A 21,075-nucleotide genomic window follows, 5' to 3' on the forward strand; every position below is an offset into this window, starting at 1 on the left:
GCACAAATTCAAAATGGCCGCCAACCTGTCTATAATGGCCACCTGCCTATAGTGGCCACTTTTGCCGTTTCCCTTTAGTGGCCGCTATAGACAGGTTTGACTGTACTATGACTTTTTTTCCTTTAATTTTTCAGCTTTATGCTATCTTTTCCTCTTAAGACTTCATTCTCCTAATATTGAGTGTTGTTTTTTTTTTTTTAAATAGTATTCTTTTTTTCTATTTTTGCTGTTGTTTGTTTTAAAAAATTTTCAAGGCCTGCACTTCTGACACCCCTGGCTGCCTCGAACATCCTTATGTAGGACAAATGTTGCATTTCCCCCCCACATCCTCAGAGAGTTCTTTGCCATGAGGTGCCATGCTGAACTTCCAGAGGAATAAAATGTCAAATTGGACCAAAGTAGTACAGTTTAACATCATGGCATGCTCACTGTTGTTGCTAGTGGTTTAGACATAAATGCTTGTGTGTTGAGTTATTTTGAGGGGGCTGCAAATTTACACCGCTATCCAAGCTGTACACTGACTACTTCTCATAGTATCAACGTGTTAATCACCAACAGGGGAAATTAATTGTGTCGGGCAGCACATAGAAATCACAAACAATACACACAATATACAGAAAAAACACATTACTCCAATATCAGTCATACTAGTGATATTAATAAAGTGCACATGGTCATCAAGAGCCACTGTAGACAGCCTACATTATGATATTTTTCTAATATATTAGTATGTTTTCAGAGGAGAAAGGTCGTGCTAACATATTGTTAGCATCAATGCTAGTGAACATTAGCAAGTTGGTGCATTCAGTCTGGATTAAACTTGCTTTGTCTGTTCCTGTTTAGTTATGGATGGACGTATGGCAGCCTGCAATAAAGTGTAATAGGTGTCAAATAGTAACATTATTCTCAGCGAAGGTAAACGTCCTTGTTTAGTTTGGAGGATGGGCGTCCAAACACCCGCAGGCACTCCGCTAGCTGCGGCGCTGCTCAGCTGCTCAGCCTCCAGCGCAAAAAAAGTGCAAGGAGAGGGGGCGGGGCTTACCGAGGGGGAGGGGCGGCAGGCCCAAGTCAACATGCTCGTGGTCCTCGCGCGGACTCGCACGCAGAACCACAGCTCTCGGGCCGCGCAGGATGGAGCGAGGTGAGAGCACCTGGAAGCAGCACTTCCTGTCCCGGTGCAATAAGCCGTCAAGCAGCAAGGACGAGAAGCCACGAAGCAGCTGGATGTTTCGCAGGAGCAAACGTAAGGAAACCGCTGATTTGGACCGGGTCATCTCCCTCTCGCAACCCGACCTCATCTTCTCCTCCCGCCCCGACGAGGAGCCCAAAGAACGGCCACACTGCGGCACCGGCAAGTCCGCGGTGGCCCACTTGGTTCAGTCCCACCACAAGAGCTCCTCTCTCGGTTCTGCGGGCCTGGAGGGACTGGACGGACCACCGGGAGGGGGGGCAGGGGGAGGAGAGGAGGCGACAGCAACAACTGGAGAACAGCTGGAAGAACAACCTGCAGTAAGACGCACACACGCGCACACACGCGCACATTATCTTACTTATTTATCTACTTTATTGATGGTAGATAGTATATTATAATTGTTGTTATTATAATAAAGTATGGACATGTAATATGCACATATACACGCACTATCCTCATTAAAAATATAATTACAATTAAAGAATGTAAAAATATTTAATTGAACAACTCAAAATGTATTATATATATATATATATATATAATACATTTTATATAATACATTTTATATATATATATATAATATATATATATATATATAATACATTTTATATTATACATTTTATATATATATATATAATATATATATATATATATAATACATTTTATATTATACATTTTATATATATATATATATATATATATATATATATATATATATATATATATATATATATATATATATATATATATAATGATTTAAATACAAATCTATACAAATGAATCCATTTATTCAATTTAAAAGTAAATATTTATTTACAGTTAAGCCCTGTGATTGGCTGGTGACCAGTCCAGGGTGTATCCTGTCTCTCACCCTAAAAGTCAGCTGGGATAGGTTCCAGCTCACCCGTGACCCCAATGAGGAATGATTGGATGGACATTTCAAATATGATCATTTAAAAATAATAATTGTATCATATATACATGTTTTCCAACATCATACTTTAAGATAGTACAGTACAGTTAGCCTGTCAAGACCACGCCCACCAAAGACAGAGCTCCACCCCTCAGGTCTGCATGTGGTCACGTTCAGGTGGCCTCTGTGAGACCTTTGCCGTGAAGGAAAGTTGAGGGTCGCAGCAGAAGAGAGTGCGGTCAGGGTTAGCGTGACAGTCCCGCCCTCTCACCTGTTGCTCCGCCTCCCCTGAGCTTCCCCACCTTGCACCTCGTCCGTGCCAGCGTTCTATAGAATCTTCTTTTCGTCTCTGACTGGCGTCCCGCTCCGCCCTGGATCGCTCGGCACCGCCGGCCGAGTCCCGTCTCGCCAGCCGACGTTCCTTCGCTGCGCGTCCTGCGATGACTCCTCCTCGCTGGCGTCCACGTGCGGCCGGTTGGTGTCAGTGAGCGCCTGCCGTCCCTCCCTGTCCTTTCCTCGCTGTCTCTGAGCTGGTGTGTGTGTGGTCACGTGACTTCAGGAGTCTTTGTTAGCAGCCGTATGTGTGTGATGGGATTGTGTGTAATCTGCTGCTATGACATCACTTCCTGTCTGCTAATCTCAATTATCTTCTCCAACGCTGGTTAGCTTGTGTTGTTTCCAAACGAGCTGCAAGAGAAAAGTTGAGATGTTGTTGACTCTTTAACTTGTCTGATGATGCTCCAGCAGCTTTTTAAGTCAACACCCACACACACACACACACACACACGTGCACACAGAGTGCACGTTGCTTGACAGGAAGTGAGCGTGTTGCAAGCAACACCTTGCACACAGCATTGCATGTTTCCTCCAACATGCTAACGGTAATTACAAGCTGTTGTTGTGACGTGGTCACGTGACTTCCCGCTATCCAAGCAATCATGTCAAATGTTCCGCGATCTTGATGGAGAACACCCTGATGTTCCACCACGCATCGTCTCTGTGGAAATAAACATCGATCCACCCAGTCAAAGTGTTTCCTTTGCGTTAACGATGATGGACAGCAGCTTCACGGCGTCTCTTGTCCAGGCCTGTAGAACCGATGGGACGCTCCGTGTCTGCTATCACAGTTCATTTGAAGGCTTCAGTACGTCCAAATGTGCATGCCACAACAACAGGTGGCGCTGTAGCTTCATGTTAGCAACCAGAAGCCTGTAAGAAAAGACAACTTAGTGCACGGGTATTAGTCAATGACAACACATTTGAACACAAAATGCAGTTTTTACATGAAACTTTTTATTATTAAGGGAAAAAAACAATCCAAAGCTACATGGTCCTGTGTGAAAAAGTGATGGCCCCCTAAAGCTAATAAGTGGTTGGGCCCCCCTTAGCTGCAACAACTGCAATCAAGCGTTTGTGATAACTTGCAATGAGTCTCTTACAGCGCTGGGGAGGAATTTTGCACAATTGTTGTCATTCAGCCACATTGGAGGCTTTTCCAGCATGAAGCGCCTTTTTAAGGTCATGCCACAGCATCTCAATAGGATTCAGGTCAGGACTTGGACTAGACCACTCCAAAGTCTTCATCCATTCAGAGGTGGACTTGCTGGTGTGTTTTGGATCATTGTCCTGCTGCAGAACCCAAGTTGCTTTCAGCTTGAGGTCACCAACAGATGGCCGACATTCTCCTTCAGCAGAATTCATGCTTCCATTTATCACAGCAAGTCTTCCAGGTCCTGAAGACCATCACACTACCACCACCATATTTTACTACTGGTATGATGTTCTTATTCTGAAATGGCAGATGTAATGGGACACACACCTTCCAAAAAGTTCAACTTTTGTCTCGTCAGACCACAGAGTATTTCCCCAAAGGTCTTGGGGGTCATCAAGATGCTTTCTGGCAAAATTGAGACGAGTCTTAATGTTCTTTTTGTTCAGCAGTGGTTTTGGTCTTGGAACTCTGCCATGCAGGTCGTTTTTGCCCAGCGTCTTTCTTATGGTGGAGTCATGAACACTGACCTTAACTGAGGCAAGTGAGGCCTGCAGTTCTTTCTCATAAATTTTCTTCCTGTAATATTTTGACTTTATTCCCATAATATTATAACTTGTTGCCCAACCTAATGTTCCAAAAATGAAAAAATACAAACACTTTCTATTGCTTTATTTGTTTTTATATTATGACTTAAAAAAATAAAACATATTTTTTGTTTAATATTTCAACTCTTTGCTACTAAAATGACATTATTTTTCCTCATAATATCACAAGTTTATTCTTATAAAAGTCCTGCTGTTTTTTGTCCATTTCTGCCATTGTTTTTTTAAACTATTTTAACTTTCCTCTTGTAAGTGTTCTTTTTGTAATATTACAAATTCTGCTAAATTACTACACTCCCCATTCAAATCTTAAGACCAGTTGAAAATGTCAAGAATGTACATTTTGCACTGTTGGATCTTAAGGAGGTTCTAAGTCATGATCTCTTGATGGCAAAGGCCAAAGAGCTTCTCTTGAGCTGCATAAGCAAGGCTTCTCACGGTGCGCCATCGCTGCTGAGGTTGGATGCAGTAAGACGGTCATTTCAAACTTCTTCACACATCCTGAGGCTCATGGACCAAAAAAGGCAAGTGGTAGACCCAAAGAAATGAACCGGAGGATCCCATTGGCTGTCTGTCAAGACACAGCCCAAATGAAGATTGTCACTGATGCCGGGTGCAGTCCAATAACCATCAGACGCCATCTACCAGAGAAGGCTTTTAAGAAGATGAAATGTCTCCTTTGTCTCCTTCAAGGTGTGGAATTTGAGAGCACCAAACATGGGACATTGAAAGGTGGAAGAAAGTTTTCTTCTTCCTTGACGGCCCTGATGGCTTCCAACGCTGCTGGCGGGACAAGGAGATCCCACCTGAGATGTTTTCCACCATCATGATCCTTCAATGGAACAATGGAGCTTCAGGTTGTGCAGGGGCGTCAAACGGCAGCCGGCTGTGTGGAGATGTCGCGGGGGGCATCCCTCATGACTGAAGGCCCTCGTCTGTGTGGTGATGACTGGCTTTTTCAACAGGACAACACTGCTCTTCACAAAGGACTTCTTCCCCAGGAATAAGATCACTCTTTTGGACCATCCTGCATGTTCCCCTCATCTAAATCCAATGGGGAACATTTGGGGATGGATGGCAAAGGAAGTTGATCAGCTGACAGTGGATGCCCTCCGTGAAGCCATCTTCACCACCTGGGGCAGACCTACCATTAAGGCAAAGTAGGCAATTGTCTCAGGCTCCCAGCCAGTAGCGGGCCCCCAACCAGCTGCCCCTGCCCCAACCAGCCTGGGCCAGGGCCACCACTGCCAGCAGCAGCCACATATATTCATGTATAATTATGTTAGCATACTAAACAAATAACAGAACAAAAAAGAAAGCCATCTGAAAGCTAAATTCATATTATCTACCCCCCTCCCCCACACTATAATGGACTGTTCCATGATGATGGAGGTAACACCTTTGTGAGAAGCTAAGCGTGAAGCTACTCAAAATGAAGCAGATTTACCAGAGCCGCCTTGAGAAGCGGAAACGGCGAGAAGACGCCAAAAAATATATTGCCTCGTTCTCTAAGGCCTCAAGATTCTGTACGGTGTCGGTAGAGGGGATGTCAACATGCCGGCGCCAACTACCGCGGACTGTGAGCCGAGTTCCAGTCTGAGTTCATTGATGCAATGAAAAACATGGACAACAAGATGGATGGACTTCAACAAGACGATGAGCAGCCACGTTATGTATTTGTACAAACATGAAACACCTCCATTTGACTTCTCTCCCATGGAAGGCATGGAAATGGGGGAGGGCCCCCGGCTGTGTTCACCTTAGGCCCCAAAATTGCTAAGTCCGGCCCTGTTCACCACCTGCAGCAACATTCCCACTAGCCTCCTGGAAGCGCTGGCATCAAGCGTGCCCAAAGCCATTTTTCACCTCATTAGCAAGAATGGCACAGCCTGTTTCACTTAAATGCTTCTTTGCAGTAAATTGCTTTTTGGTCTCACTCCCATTTCTTCTTTTTGCATTTTGAAGCTCTACTTAGAAGCTCCTTAAGATCCAAAAGTGCAAAATGTACAGTCTTGCACTTTTTCAACTGCTTTATCAACATTTTGTACATGCGTGTATTTATTTTTCCTCATTGTATTATGGGGTTATTCTCGTAAAATTGCGATTTTTTTTATTTCTCTTCATATTTTTGCTTCATGCTCATACAGTTACAGCTGTTTCCATCAACTGTTAACTATTTCAACATTGTTCTTGTTCATTTTAGTCTCATAATTATGACTTTATTGCCATAATATTTTGACTTTATTTTTTTTTTCCACAAGCTAATCTTCCAAAAATGACAACTTTGTTTGTTGCCTTGTTTTTATTTCATAATATTAGAACCTAAAAAAATAATGTCTTTCTTTAATATTTCAACTTTATTCTGCTAAAATGACATAATTGTATCTCATAATATTACTTTTGCCGTAATTTTGGTGGTCGATAATTGTGCTATAAAATTATTGTCAATAATCGATATTATCGACCACATATTTTAGACCATTTTTCATTAATTATATGGCATACAATTTATGCCATGTAACCGTATCAAATGGCTGCATTTCTTTTGCAACGTAGCGAGCAACACTGTCTGTGAGCGCGCACCATTTTGCCCTATTTTGTTTATATTTCCGTTGCCAACCAAACGCCTCAGTAAGCGTTGGCTGTCGGGATGAAGGCTCTGCTGCACCTCCGAGGCTAACTGCTGCTAGCACTGTGTATCCACTCACTAGTAGCCCCGCCTCCACAATGAGGCTGAATGAGATGAGTGTTCACTCTCTCCACTCCAGAAGCAATGTGTGCAGACAGATGCAGAGTAACCCCTCTTGCCGTCCAGCCCGTGGGGTTGAGAGAGACACGCAGGAAACACGCATGCATGCACATGTCAGTTTCTCGAGACCGGCATAATTATCTACTGTTTTTTTTTTTTTTTTTAATCGTTCCATTAATCAATTTATCGATTATCCTGACAGGCCTACTCTTCATTAAATACAGTAAAAATGGGCATGTTCCGCACATAGTTGCTAATGGTGATTAATCATAATGAATTCATTTAAAACATATTTATCTGATGAAAGTTTTATTGTTTGACAGCCCAAAATATTACGTTGTTCTTGTAAAATTTGAATTTTTAAAAATTAGATTACAATTCTTTTCTGTTAATATTTTGACTTTATTCTCGTAAAATTACTGCTGTTTTTTCTTTAGCAGTTCAACTTTATGCTACTAAAATTTCTCGTAATATTGCGATGTTATTCTTGTAAAATTCTTACTTTTTCCTGTTAAGATTGCCGTATTTTGTGGACTTCATTCTTGTAAATTTACTGCTGTTTTTTCAATTTTTTTCAGTTGATTTTTTCTTGTGTTGGGCATCTCTGTGTGGAGTTGGCATGTTCTCCTCGTGTGTGCGTGGGTTTTTTCCAGGTCCCACATTCCAAAAACATGCATGCTAGGTGAATCGGTGACTGTCCATAGGTGTGAATGCTCGTTTGTCTATATGGGCTTTGTGAGTGGCTGTTGACCAGTCCAGGGTGTGCCCCGCCTCCCGGCTGGGATAGGCTCCAGCATACCCCCACGACCCTAGTGAGGATTAAGCGGCATGGAAGACGGATGTATGGATAGTTTTCTTTGTAAGCAAGAACAAATAGAAGAAAGTACAGTATGCACAGTTGTTGCCGTGATGTCCAAGAATGGAAAAACACTTTGGCAGGAAGTTACTCTGCTTCCATTTCCTGTCAGCACCCCTCCCAGTTCTAATGGACTCAAAGGCTTTGTCTGCTGGTAAAATGTTGGTGATGTCATCTTACAGGGTCTGAGTGCCGCCCGGGCCTCAGGGGTCTCGCCTGAGCGGGCCGGGATGTACAGGCTGGAGGTGGAGCTGCGGCGAGGACACAACCTGGCGGTCCGTGACAGAGGAGGTAGACCCTCCATGCTGGTTCTGTTGTGGTCTCTGGCAGGTTCTGGCAGGTTCTGCTTGTGTTTGCAGGCAGCAGCGACCCGTACGTCAAGCTGAAGGTGGCGGGCAAAGAGGTGTTCCGCAGCAGAACCATTCGCAAGAACCTGAACCCCGTGTGGGACGAGAAGACCACGGTGCTGGTGGACAGCCTGAGTGAGCCCCTCTACGTCAAGGTCAGCACACGTGCACACGCACATGCACTCGTGCAAAGTTGTTGAGTAGAAATGAGAAGAAGAACCTTCTGGATTCTACAAGGTGAGGATGCAGGAGGTCCATTTGGACTGTTATATCTGCAGCAAGCACGTTGGACTGCAAACAGGTCTTCTAATGTACTGGTTCTGGTTCTGGTGCAGGTCTTCGACTATGACTTTGCTCTGCAGGACGACTTCATGGGTTCGGCTCAAGTCCAGCTGGACTCTCTGGAGCTGCAGAGGTACGGCATGTTGTCCCAGCAGGTTCTTAAGGCGCTAGCGCACCATGTAAGACATGTCTTTGTGGACCAGGACCACTCCTGTCACGCTGGTCCTGAAGGATCCGCTGCACCCGGACCAGGACCTGGGCACGCTGGAGATGGCCGTCACGGTGACCCCTAAAGACAGTCCAGTGGAGGAGCGGAGAGACTCCATGGTATGCATGTTGATGACATCATCACATCTGCACACACACATACACACACACACGCACGTGCACACACCCACGTGCAATAATGACTCTGCTGCCCGCAGCATGACGATGCGTGCCGTCTCAAGACTTTTGTTTACAAAGTGAGTTTAGCGCTGACTGCCTGCCTAGCTTTAGCGTTAGCTTTAGCGTTAGCACACAGGCTAACCGTGTCACGCTTCTCGTCCTTTTAGTTTCACTTGACAGCAGGGGGGTCCAATCTTTTACTGCTACACAGGAAGCTAAATACTGTAGCTTGGCAACAAGAGTTGTGGTTGTTCACTCACTGGCAAACACGGCAGAACACTGCCCCCCAGCGTTATAGCAGGGTAGTTCCAAATATTTGATTTTAATTAGTTATCATTGTACATGTAATATATGATATCATTACAACGTGTATTATATTATATATTATTGTTATTATTATATATTATGTTAGAATCTTTTTCTATAATATATTATAGAATAATAACAATATATGGTATATATAGCCCATATCATTATATATATATTATTTTATTTTAATTTAGGAATGCTCATTATTGGACATATTTGAAGTTTTTTTTAAATTAACGGAATATCTTAATGTTTGATAATTTGATATAATTTGTAATAATTTCAAGTAATTACATTTACAGGAAAACACTGCCCCCTAGCGTTTTGGTAGGGTAATTCCTAATATTGTACTTGATTAGGTATAATTCTACATATATTCTAATATACAGTGTGATATAATTATATTGTATTATTTTATATTATTAGATAAGTTATTATTATAATATAGTATATTAGATTATGTAATAATGAAATAGAATAATATATATTATATTATAATAGAATAATAATTTATAATTATATATGTTATAATATATACTCAATTTAATTTAGTAATCCAAGTTATTTTACATATTTGAATGTTATATTTTAATGATATAATGAATATTTACTTTATTATTTTTAATATACCGGTAATTATTTATTTTAATTTGATAATCCGAATGATTTTACATATTTGAATGTTTTTCCAAAAAAAGTAACGCAATATTTTGTTTTTTTAATTGTATTACTAATTCAATTACTTTTTTGGGAAAGCCACTATTAACTTTAACTCATTACTTTTTTGAAAAGTAATATTGCCAACACTGTTTATAGGTGACAGTTATTGTCATATTTAATAATAAAGCTCATTAAAAATAATAATAAAAAAGTTACGAGCTGAGAATGGCCCCTGGTGGCACTTGGGACACCCCTGATTGACTTTTTGTCAACACAACTTGACTTAAGAAGTACAGTAATAATCTACTATTGATGATTATATTGTAACGCTTGTTGTCTGTCTGTTAGCGACCCCTAGTGGCCTTTTTAAGTCCTTCAGCCCAAACTCATCAAAAGCAAAGTTTCACCAAGATCAGAACCTTTCATTTGAATTCCAAAAACTTTCCTCCAAAAACTTGCCGCCAAACAAATGTAATTTGCATAAAGCTCACGAGCGCTTTGATGAGTCGTGGGCAGGAAGTGTCGCCCTCTAGTGGTTCCGGTCCACAAATAACTGATGTGACGTACTGTACTGTATGTTCAGACCATGCTGCTCAGGAAGTCCTGGAAGAGATCCACCAAGGTAACCTCTTCTTCATTATCACCACCACCATTGTCGGTATCATCATCATCTGTGCAGGTTGGAGACAGGTCCACTCTTTGGTTCTGATCCAAATGTCCTCATCTTGAAGTTCCTCATTCAGAATTGTATTTTTAACATGTTTACATTCATAATAACTCATGTCAATCATAGTGTGTGTGTGTGTGTGTGTGTGTGTGTACCAACAGCAGCAGTCGTTGCGTCTCTCCGAGCTCCATCGTAAGTCTCAGCTGTGGCGAGGCATCGTCAGCATCGCCCTCATCGAGGGTCGGGACCTGGTGCCGATGGACCCAAACGGGCTGAGTGACCCGTACGTGAAGTTCCGCCTGGGACAGCAGAAGTACCGCAGCAAGGTGGGTCACACCTGCATGACGTCCTGTTGATGCTGAGCAGTCTTGGGAGTCCCGGCGTTATTCTTTTCCACTTCCACGTCATCATCATGTCACGCTTTTCATTATTTTCAAGTCAAAATTGTATTTCATTTTTAAAAATGTATTTCTTATATACCTCATATTTGGTAACTTCAAAATAATATATACCACATTATTATTTAAATATAAAATACAATCAATTATTTAATTTAATAAAAATAAAATAATTAAATAAAATAATAATTGAAAAATATGTAAATATTTTAATGATCAATATTTGTAATAAATATTAATATTAAAAAAATATTTGTAATAAAAATATAATTGTTTATAAAAAATTATAAAAAATAAAAAGTAAAATCTTTACAAAAATAATAAATTAAATAAAAATAATATATATAGTATTTTATATATCAAATATATTTTCAAAACTGTTTTTAATTTAATAAAATAAATATATAATAAATGTATATAATATTTATAAAGTAATTATATAAAATAGTAATACAAAATATAAGAATTATTTTAAATTAAGAAATATATAACTATGCATAAAAATAAAAAGTAAAACATTTAAAAAATAAAATAAAAATAATATACAGTATATAATATACAGTATATACTATATATATAAAATATATGGTTAAATGTCTTTAATTTACTAAAATGAATATATAAATATATATGTATAAAATAATAATTAAATAATATATTTAATTAAAAATATTTGAAACAAAAAACATATCATTATATATAAAAATTATAAAATATAAAAAGTAAAACAAAAAACCCCACAAATAACCCAAAATAAAATAAAAATTCCTTATAAATGGAATATATTAAAAAATGTATTTAAATAACAGAAATATAATAAATATAAATATATAATAAATATAAATATATAATACATATACTGTATATAATTTCGGCCGCACGGTGGTCTACTGGTTAGCATGTTGGCCAACACAGTAACAGTCTGGAGATCAGGAAGACCTGGGTTCGATTCTCCGTTGGGCATTTCTGTGTGGAGTTTGCATGTTCTCCCCCGTGCGTTTTCTCCGGGTACTCCAGTTTCCTCCCACATTCCAAAAACATGCATGTTAGCTTCACTGGAGACTCTAAATTGTCCATAGGTATGAATGTGAGTGTGAATGGTTGTTTGTCTATATGTGTCCTGCGATTGGCTGGACACCAGTCCAGGGTGTACCCCGCCTGTCGCCCGAAGTCAGCTGGGATAGGCTCCAGCATGCCCCCGCGACCCTAAAGAGGAGAAGCTGCATAGAAAATGGATGGATGGATATATCTAATTTCTAAAATAAATATATGCATTTATCATAAAAAATAATTATTAACATATTTTTCTAAAAAATAAAAAGTAAAACATTTAACAAAATAAAATAAATTACAAATGTGAAGGGTGCACTGTTGCTCACTCAGGAAAACACTGCCCCCTAGTGTTCTGTTCGAGAATCACAAGTCACAAGCTCAGCCCTCAGCCTCAAGCTTATGAAACTAATTCTTTCACATATTTAAAGTTTTTTTTTAAAGTAATGCAATCATTACTAAATGATAACTAATTACATTTAGGTAAGTAATTCTTTTATTGTAATAATAATAATAATTCATTTTATTTATGTAGTGCTTTTAAAAGATATTTTAAAAAGTGTATAAATGTATATTCAAATAAAAAATTGACTAAAGGAAAAAAGGAATGAAGAACTGAGTTCCTGGACTTTTTTGGGAAAGTAACTACTTCAAAGTATGTTTGAAATGATCTTATGTTCTGTGGTTGCGGTTGTGCAGACGGTACCAAAGACCTTGAACCCGCAGTGGCGGGAACAGTTTGACCTTCATCTGTTCGAGGAGACGGGGGGCGTGCTGGAGGTCACCGTGTGGGACCACGACACGGCGTGCAGAGACGACTTCATCGGGCGGCAAGTCCAGCGTCTTTTTGGACCCGCTGTCGGTTCTGACGGTGATTCGCTCATTCATGTGCTTGCAGCTGCCAGTTGGACCTGTCCTCGCTAGCCAAGGAACAAACTCACCGCCTGGAGCTGCCCCTGGAGGAGTCCCGGGGCCACCTGGTGCTGCTGGTCACACTGACGGCCTCCGCACACATCTCCATCGCCGACCTCTCCGTCACGCCGCTGGATGACCCGCGGGAACGCAGCGAGATCCTCAGACGATACGTGAGCGGCGCTCCGGTCAGGCGGGAGGCTGGTGAGCACGGCGCTAACTGTCCTCTCCTCCTGCAGGGGGCGCTGCAGTCCTTCTCCAACATGAAAGACGTGGGCATGGTGCAGGTCAAGGTGCTGCGAGCAGAAGGCCTCATGGCGGCGGACGTGACCGGTAAGAAGGTTAGCCACGTCCACCCGGCTAGCGTCTCATGTATGAAACGTTTCACATCAGGTAAGAGCGACCCGTTCTGCGTTCTGGAGCTGAACAACGACAGACTGCAGACGCACACCGTCTACAAGAACCTCAACCCGGAGTGGAACAAAGTCTTCACCTTGTGAGGCTCCGAATGTTCTCCATCATGTCTTTATGGCCCTGAAGCTAGCATGCTAGCATACGCGCGCTACTTTGTTTACATCACAGCGAGCTGCACTGCTGCTGCTACAGCATGGGTGTCCAAAGCGTGGCCCGGGGACCATTTGCGGACATGTATTGGCCCTTAGCACATTCAAAATTAAATTAAATTAAATTAAATTAAATTAAAATCCCAAAAACAAAATAAAAAATTAACTAATAAATAAATACAACAACAGCAAAAATGGGATGAAAGCAGCAATTTGGTGGCCTGTGGCATTTTTTTCAATAGCTCTCAGCACATTCTAAAAGAAATAATAATAATAAAAAAAGAAAATCAAGAAAACTAAATAAAATAACAGAAAAAATGTAAAAATGAACAGTTATTTTATGAGTTTAAAGTCATAAAATTAGGAAAAAAAGTTGTAATCTTACACGAAAAAAATCTTCATATTATGGCTTTTTTTTTTCAATTTTAGCAGCATAACGTTGAAATATTAAAGAAACTTCAAAAAAATTGTAATATTGTGAGAAATAAGCAACATGAAGAATAAATTTGCATTTTTTGGAAAATTAGGTTGGGAAAAAGTTATAATATCATGAAAATAAAGTCGTAATATTCCGAGAAAAAACAAAGGAGTATTTGTGAGCAAGCCTTAAAAATGAGTAAGAAATACTTTTCGTCACTGATACCCCAAAGCTTTAAATATAAAGTATGTATAACTTGCACTTTTTAACATTTAAAATGAAAATTTAAATAAGTAAATTAATAAATAAATTTAAAAAACAAGAACACAAAATAAACAGAAAAATGAAAAAAAGCAGTAATTTGGTGGGCTTGGCCCCTCAGCACATAAAAAATAAATACAAGAGCAGCAAAAATGGAAAAAAGAGCAGCAATGTCCCTCAGCACATTCTGAAAACAGAAATAATCATGAGAAATAAAAGACACCAAGAAAACAAAATATATTAGTTATACATAAGTGCTTAGAAAATGTCAAATCTAAGTAAAACATAAGCGACCCCGCGGCCAGCCGTGCCCTAGAGGCACACGCTGGTATTACACGTAGGCTAGCAGCTTGGCATGCTAGCTCCCGCACACGCGTACACATCTCAGCTGACAACTCATGAGAAAATATGCTAACTTTTCACTAAATGGACGCGTACTAAAGTGTGTGTGCCTGTCAGTAACGTGAAGGACATCCACTCCGTGTTGGAGGTCACCGTGTTGGACGAGGACAGAGACAGGAGCGCAGACTTCCTGGGGAAAGTGGCCATTCCTTTGCTACATGTGAGTCTAGTTAGAAGGAAGGTTCTTCACCTGTCTGCATCACCGCGCGCGCGTTTGTGTGTGTGTGTGTGTGTGTGTGTGTGTCAGGTGCGTAACGGCGAGCAAAAGTCGTACGTGTTGAAGAACAAGGAGCTGAAAGTTCCCACCAAAGGACTCGTCTTCCTGGAAATAGACGTCGTCTACAACACGGTCAGTCGGCCATCCAGCGTCACGTTCACCCTGGCGGAGTCACATGACACCCCCGTGTTTGTCGCCAGGTCAAAGCGGCGTTGAGGACAGTGGCCCCCGCCGAGCAGAAGTTCATCGAAGACGATCCCAAAGTCTCCAAAAATGTACGCTTCCATCTTTCAAACTCTACACACTCAAGCTTGGTGGAAGGGGAGGAGCTAACAGAGTGTTGGTGTTAGGGGAGGGGCTTGCTGGAGGGGTGGGTGTAGCAAATGTGTGTGTACTGGGGTGGGGTGGGGTAGTATAGAATTATTTATTTATAACATATATATTTTTTATGTTATACGAAGCGTAAAATACATGTAAATAGCCTAATCCGTTCCAAGATCTTCCCAAACTCACCCCTTTAACACTTCAAAATATTCAAAGTCCACCAAATATGGTGGGAAAATATAAGAAAACATTAGCATAAACATAGTAGAGTAACATTCCAATATAAAATAAGGTAATAAATAAGATTACTGTAAATGAATAAAACTGAAAAACAAATTCTTTTGTTACGTAAAAGGAGGTTTACGTTATGCGAGGTACTACTGGATAATATTATTTATATATAAAAAATGTATGTGGCGAAAACCTTTGGACACCCCTGGGTTAAGGGGAGGGGCTAATTGAGTAGTTTGTTGTGGGCGGGGCCAGCTGAAAATAAGTCATGTCATGTTGTTGTCGTGCCATCAGCTGCTCCGTCAGAACTTCCTACGTGTGAAGAGGAGCATCATGGTGGTCCTCAGCTGGGGGGCTTACATCAACAGCTGCTTTGAGTGGGAGTCAGCACAGAGGAGCATCACCTCGTTCCTGGTAACACACACACACACACACACACACACACACACAACATGACGTGCATGACCTTGGCCCCGCCCCCCTCAGCTCTTCGTGGTGGGGGTGTGGCACTTCGAGTTCTTCATGCTGCCGCTGGCGTTGGTGCTCCTGCTCGTCTGGAACTTCTTCTTCTCACGGAGCCGCGACGCGGCCGCAGACACGGTGAGGCGTCGCGCCGGACGCACCTTCCCGTGACGGTTGTGTTGTACCCGCTCCGCCTTCTCTCGCCACAGTCTGTGGACGCCGTGTTGGAGTGGGACGACGGCGACGAAAACGACGACGACAAGGTGACCGCGTCGTGAGTTAGCGTGGCACGGCCTTGGTGATGCCCAACCAAAGACACGTGTTTGTCAATCCCCGCCAGGATGCCGAGCCTCGAGGCTTCATGGACAAACTGTACGCCATCCAGGACGTCTTCATCAGCGTCCAGAACATGCTGGACCAGGTGGCGTCATTTGCGGAAAGGCTCAAGAAGTAGGTGGTCCCTGGGGAGGGTGGGAGGGCGGTGCCTGGGATGTCATGCTGTGTCCTCATTGGACATCCTGCCAGCAGAAGGCTGTCAAGACGAAAACAGGAAGTAAACAGGAAGACATTCATTGTACTGTCAATAGTGGACCACAGTGAGGTTTTATTTAGTTTTTAGAAGTAATAGTACGTATACTTCCTGCCATCTAAAATGGAGGAAATGTATTTGAAGCTTCTGGAAGTCTTGAGTGACTTGTTGTGTTGTCAGCGTGCTAAACTGGACCGTGCCTTTCCTGACCTGCTTGGCCATCGCTGCCTTGTGTTTGGCGACGCTCTTGCTCTACCTCGTCCCGCTGCGCTACCTCGTGCTAGCGTGGGGTGAGCTCACCACACACACACACATTAACACACATGCACGCGCTCGTGCACGCTGAACCTTTGCGTCCGCAGGTGTGAACAAGTTCACCAAGAAGCTGCGCGACCCTTACATGATCGACCACAACGAGCTGCTGGACTTCCTGTCACGCGTGCCGTCTGACGTCCAGGTGGTGAGTGACTTTTGATGGCACTGTCTGCAACTTTCCCGAAGCTTTACAAGAGACATGAGGCAGCTGTGACGTCGCCGTGGTGTTCCTCAAGGCTCTTCACTCTTCTTCACTCCTTAGATGCAGTACCGCCAGCTGAAAGCGGACTCGGGTCAAAGTCCAAACAAGCGCAGGAGGACCAACCCGAGCTAGCTAAACACAAGAACCTTGACTTTGTTGGCGTGTGAAAGGGAAACAAAGATTGTTCGTGTTGTTAATTTTATTTGCACTGGATGCGCTTAAAGGTGCATGTGAAGAAAGTGCACGCGAGTCAGCTGTTTGGAATGTTTTCATGTTGATGCCACGTTAGCATGCTGACACCGATGAACTTTTAACAAACACGTAGGCAGGCTCAGCTCTGGTGCACGTGGAGATCACATGACGTCTTCCTGCTGCATGACTACATATGCAAGAAATGTGCACGTGCGTGTGTGTGCATGTGTTGACTTTTTATACACTTGTTTGTCATCAGTCATGTAATGTTACAATATGGGCATTTAATGCATTAAAAGTACGAATGAATGCTGATATTTTTTGTTTTTTGTACATTAAACATTACTGACATCTGGTGGTGAAAGACGACATTACATCTCCACACATGTTTGGAATACCATCTATCTTCGATGCCGAGGCGGGGTACACCCTGGACTGGTCGCCAGCCAATGGCAGGGCACATATAGACAAACAACCATTCACACTCACATTCATACCTATGGACAATTTAGACTCACCGATGAAGCTAACATGCATGTTTTTGGAATGTGGGAGGAAACCGGAGTACCCGGAGAAAACCCACGCACGCACGGGGAGAACATGCAAACTTCACACAGAAATGCCCAACGGAGATTCGAACCCGGAACTTCCCGATCTCCTGACTGTTTGGGCAACATGCTAACCGTTTGGAATTCCTCAGGGAAAATTCCCGAATGTTTCCATGCACTGGTGGTTCAGAGGACAATTTTCACCTGCCACCAGGGGAGCAGATGATGACTAGTGCAGAAAAAATTGGAGAAGAAGGGGCAAGAAAGAAACAGAGAAAAGAAGAAAAGGTGAGGACGAAACGTAAAAAGTAAAGATAATCTGTTATTACTTGGAGGCGTATGACAACACCCGTGTTAGTAATTCCGGGTTGCGTTTCAAAATAAACACCACTGGCTGTAACGTTTGGGAAGGACGAAAAGAACAACACGTTTTGCCCCTTAATATAGAAATATGTGTGTACTTAAGTCATTATCACGGAGGCTATTTGAGTTCATGTCAAAGAAATAGCCCTGCCTCAAAGCCTTGCAACTTATTTTGAAAGGCAATGTCAGCGAAGGTCTGCTTTCCGAGTAGAGGATTAAAACATCCCAGTTGAGTGTTGGTGAGGGGGAGATCCGCGGAGATGGACCCGCGCCTGCGATTAGTCTCGAATTCTGAACGGATACTGGAAAACGAAGGTCTGTGAGGTGCTTATTTTGTGGGACGCAAGCATAGGAGAGTCGGTGCTGGGCTCAAGTTAACTTTAGCGGTCACCCAGGCTGTGAGCTGCTGCTAGCATCTGCTACAGTGTTGGGATGAATGCAATGAGACTTTCTGCACAACCGGTTCATTATTTAAATGTCCTACTTGTTTTCCTTGAGGGCCACCTTCGAAACCACATAAACTATTCATCATCTTATAAGTAGCAGTTATTGCTAACACATTGGTGCAGAACTAGTTTGAAAAAGATACAATATTGATAGTATAGATACATAAGTAGGTACTCAAGCACAGTTGTTTGTTATTTAGAAGGTTCTGGTGACGAACCTTTAAACTATTATTTACATGAGAAGAACTAATGCAAATAGTGAAAAAGATTAATAAGTGAATTGCATCTTTGGGCTACATAAAATGACCTGATGGGCCAACTATTTGTCTGTTTTGGGGTTTTCTTTAATGAAAATAGATGAAGATAATAATGGTGTTTATAATTTGGTCATTTGCCTTCCAACTGGCAGCCCATCTGTTCCTGTATTTCAGTTTTACCCCCGGACGTCTTGAAAGTGATCGTGGTCAAAGAGGAGCAGCAGGAGTGGAGCTCCGGCGCAGAGCAGGAGGACCTCCGTCCGGCACGCGTTAAAGACGAGGAGAACAAACTGAACTGGACCGATTTCTCTTTGACGCGTGTTCCTGTGAAGAGGGAAGATGATCAGAACCCTCCCACGTCACATCACGGCCTGACTGGCAGCTCGGCCCAGCGAGTGGAGACAGAATCGGATGGAGACGGCAGTGGGGGATCAGAAACGGACCCTAAATTTCATACACTGCACACGGGCGCCGGCACGTCAGCCTCCTCCAGCACGGATGACAGCGACAGGACTAATGAACCCTCGAAGAGTAACGAGCGCTGTGGAGGCGCGGAGACGAGGTGTCACCCTGACAAGAAACGGTTCGACTGCTCCGAATGCGACAAAACCTTCGATCACAAGCGCAACCTGAAAAGACACATGAGGCGCCACACGGGCGAGAAGCCCTTCTGCTGCTCGGTGTGCAACAAAAGCTTCCGCCAGCGCTCCAACCTGGTGGTGCACTCGCGGACTCACACGGGCATCAAGCCCTTCGCCTGCCAGCTGTGCCACACCAGCTTCAGCCAGCGCATCTCGCTGGTGCTGCACGTGAGAACGCACACCGGGGAGAAGCCCTTCCCGTGCTCGGTGTGCGGCGAGCGCTTCTCTCGGAAGGGAACCATGATGTCGCACATGCGGAGGCACACGGGCGAGAAGCCGTTCGGCTGCGGCGCCTGCGACAAACGCTTCACGTTCAAGTGTCAGGTCAGCAAACACAAGTGCGCTGGTGCCAGCAGCAGCGGTAAATGAACGCACTGGACTCCTTTCATCCACACGCTGCCTGTTCAACGTCTGAATTCCCTTCCAGGACGCTGGTCGACCTCCAGTTTCTGTGGATTCTGAAACAATAACCCATGTTCAGTATTTGAATTTGGAGGCTCTGTTGTATTGGATCCTGTTTGGGATTGACATTGCATTAGGAAATATGTTACCAAGCTACCTAACAGTACATTGATGTTGTACACTTTACTTCTATTCCAAACGACATGCACGCTATTAACTGTGGATAAGTGTGTTCTCTCTTTTCCAGGTCTGCCAGATTCTTGTTGGTCTTCTTCCTAGTCAGGAACTGTGATCATAGATCCTCTTAGTCCAGTCTTTCCCACTAGCTGCGTCTATAACCACTACAAGATATTCAATTTGTGTTGATCCTTGTTGAGGAACATGTACCTGAAATTAAATGCCATGGCATTTTGCCACCATTGCATGTCCATAGGATCATGATTGTGCAATTGTTGTATTTTGTGTCAGATGCCCAATAATCAAGAAAAAAACATCTGTGTGAGTAATAGAGATTGTTTTTGTATGTGTTTCAAATATCATATATATGCTATCTATTCTATTGTAGTGTCAGCACTTATTTAAGAGTAAATCAGATCCACACGAAAATAGTTATTGGGTTGTGTATGTATTACCTAAATAATAATAATACAAAGTAGTTATTAGGATTATGATTATTTGCAACACTTAATTGCAACACAGCACCGCCTCTATAAGTAAAAACTCGCTGTCTCCAAAAGATGGCAGTAATGGAACGTGCTTTGGAGGCGAGCTGCCGTGAAATTCAATAGACGAAGAAAAAGTGCGGAAGCTTTTGCTCTTACGCAAGCAAACCATTTGGTGTCAGTCAATCAGAGAATAGCGCTGGCGCATTGAAATTTGCATGATGCCGTCTATAAAAAAACTGGCTGTCGCACCCCACGTTTATCAGTTACGTGAGCACCCAGAGTCTTATTACGATGCCTGAACCAGCCAAATCCGCACCCAAAAAGGGCTCAAAGAAAGCCGTCTCCAAGACCACACCCAAGGGCGGCAAGAGGAAGAGAAAGGGCAGGAAGCAGAGCTACGCCATTTACGTGTACAAGGTACTCAAGCAGGTGCATCCTGACACCGGCATTTCGTCCAAAGCCATGAGCATCATGAACTCGTTCGTCAACGACATCTTCGAACGCATCGCTGCCGAGGCGTCCCGCCTGGCTCAGTACAACAAGCGCTCTACCATCACGTCCAGGGAGATCCAGACCGCCGTGCGTCTCCTGTTACCCGGTGAGCTTGCTAAGCACGCCGTCTCCGAGGGCACCAAGGCTGTCACCAAGTACACTAGCTCCAAATAAAGTCTTCCCGTCCTCTCGTCACCTAACCAACGGTTCTTGTAAGAACCACGCACTTCATCTTTTAAGCAAAATTTCTTTGTCTTGTCAGATCGCTAGCTATTGTCTGCTAAATCCCGTTTGCCAGGAGCGGCTGCCATTTTGACTATGGTGGCCTG

At 42.7% G+C, this 21,075-nt stretch overlaps 3 protein-coding genes across 7 annotated transcripts; all 3 read left to right on the plus strand.

Annotated features, from left to right (window-relative positions):
• The first annotated feature begins 1,041 nt into the window (after window positions 1-1,041).
• Window positions 1,042-18,865, plus strand: LOC129169776 (multiple C2 and transmembrane domain-containing protein 1-like). Of its 5 annotated transcripts, XM_054756510.1 has the most exons (22): window positions 1,042-1,509; window positions 7,987-8,095; window positions 8,164-8,306; window positions 8,487-8,566; window positions 8,637-8,760; window positions 10,373-10,411; window positions 10,618-10,782; window positions 12,604-12,734; window positions 12,803-12,989; window positions 13,056-13,149; window positions 13,210-13,312; window positions 14,518-14,620; window positions 14,708-14,809; window positions 14,878-14,952; window positions 15,527-15,646; window positions 15,719-15,832; window positions 15,904-15,957; window positions 16,035-16,144; window positions 16,404-16,513; window positions 16,586-16,683; window positions 16,801-17,768; window positions 18,721-18,865. In XM_054756510.1, exons 1-21 carry the CDS (start codon window positions 1,132-1,134, stop codon window positions 16,870-16,872), a joined length of 2,511 nt encoding a protein of 836 aa, XP_054612485.1. In that variant the 5' UTR covers window positions 1,042-1,131; the 3' UTR covers window positions 16,873-17,768; window positions 18,721-18,865. The 5 variants fall into 5 exon arrangements, with proteins under 5 accessions (XP_054612485.1, XP_054612484.1, XP_054612483.1 ...); XM_054756509.1 differs by having other exon boundaries at window positions 13,056-13,312; XM_054756508.1 differs by having other exon boundaries at window positions 14,518-14,809.
• LOC129170308 (oocyte zinc finger protein XlCOF22-like) lies at window positions 18,104-19,556 on the plus strand. Its single transcript, XM_054757714.1, has 2 exons — window positions 18,104-18,158; window positions 18,721-19,556. Exons 1-2 carry the CDS (start codon window positions 18,104-18,106, stop codon window positions 19,554-19,556), a joined length of 891 nt encoding a protein of 296 aa, XP_054613689.1.
• Window positions 19,557-20,542: 986 nt separating this feature from the next.
• On the plus strand, window positions 20,543-20,934 carry LOC129169781 (histone H2B-like). The gene has a single exon (XM_054756519.1). It carries the CDS (start codon window positions 20,546-20,548, stop codon window positions 20,918-20,920), a length of 375 nt encoding a protein of 124 aa, XP_054612494.1. The 5' UTR covers window positions 20,543-20,545; the 3' UTR covers window positions 20,921-20,934.
• The last annotated feature ends 141 nt before the right edge of the window (window positions 20,935-21,075 follow it).

Source organism: Dunckerocampus dactyliophorus, chromosome 17, assembly GCF_027744805.1.
Source record: "Dunckerocampus dactyliophorus isolate RoL2022-P2 chromosome 17, RoL_Ddac_1.1, whole genome shotgun sequence".
Taxonomy (NCBI): domain Eukaryota; kingdom Metazoa; phylum Chordata; class Actinopteri; order Syngnathiformes; family Syngnathidae; genus Dunckerocampus; species Dunckerocampus dactyliophorus.

Coding starts and splice junctions, on each gene's coding strand:
- LOC129169781 (XM_054756519.1), top strand. CDS start 20,546: ATGCCTGAACCAGCCAAATCCGCACCCAAAAAGGGCTCAAAGAAAGCC.
- LOC129170308 (XM_054757714.1), top strand. CDS start 18,104: ATGGACCCGCGCCTGCGATTAGTCTCGAATTCTGAACGGATACTGGAA. Junction 18,159..18,720: donor ACGGATACTGGAAAACGAAG/GTCTGTGAGGTG, acceptor CCTGTATTTCAG/TTTTACCCCCGGACGTCTTG.
- LOC129169776 (XM_054756508.1), top strand. CDS start 1,132: ATGGAGCGAGGTGAGAGCACCTGGAAGCAGCACTTCCTGTCCCGGTGC. Junction 12,990..13,055: donor GCGAGATCCTCAGACGATAC/GTGAGCGGCGCT, acceptor CTCCTCCTGCAG/GGGGCGCTGCAGTCCTTCTC. Junction 16,684..16,800: donor TGCCGTCTGACGTCCAGGTG/GTGAGTGACTTT, acceptor TTCACTCCTTAG/ATGCAGTACCGCCAGCTGAA.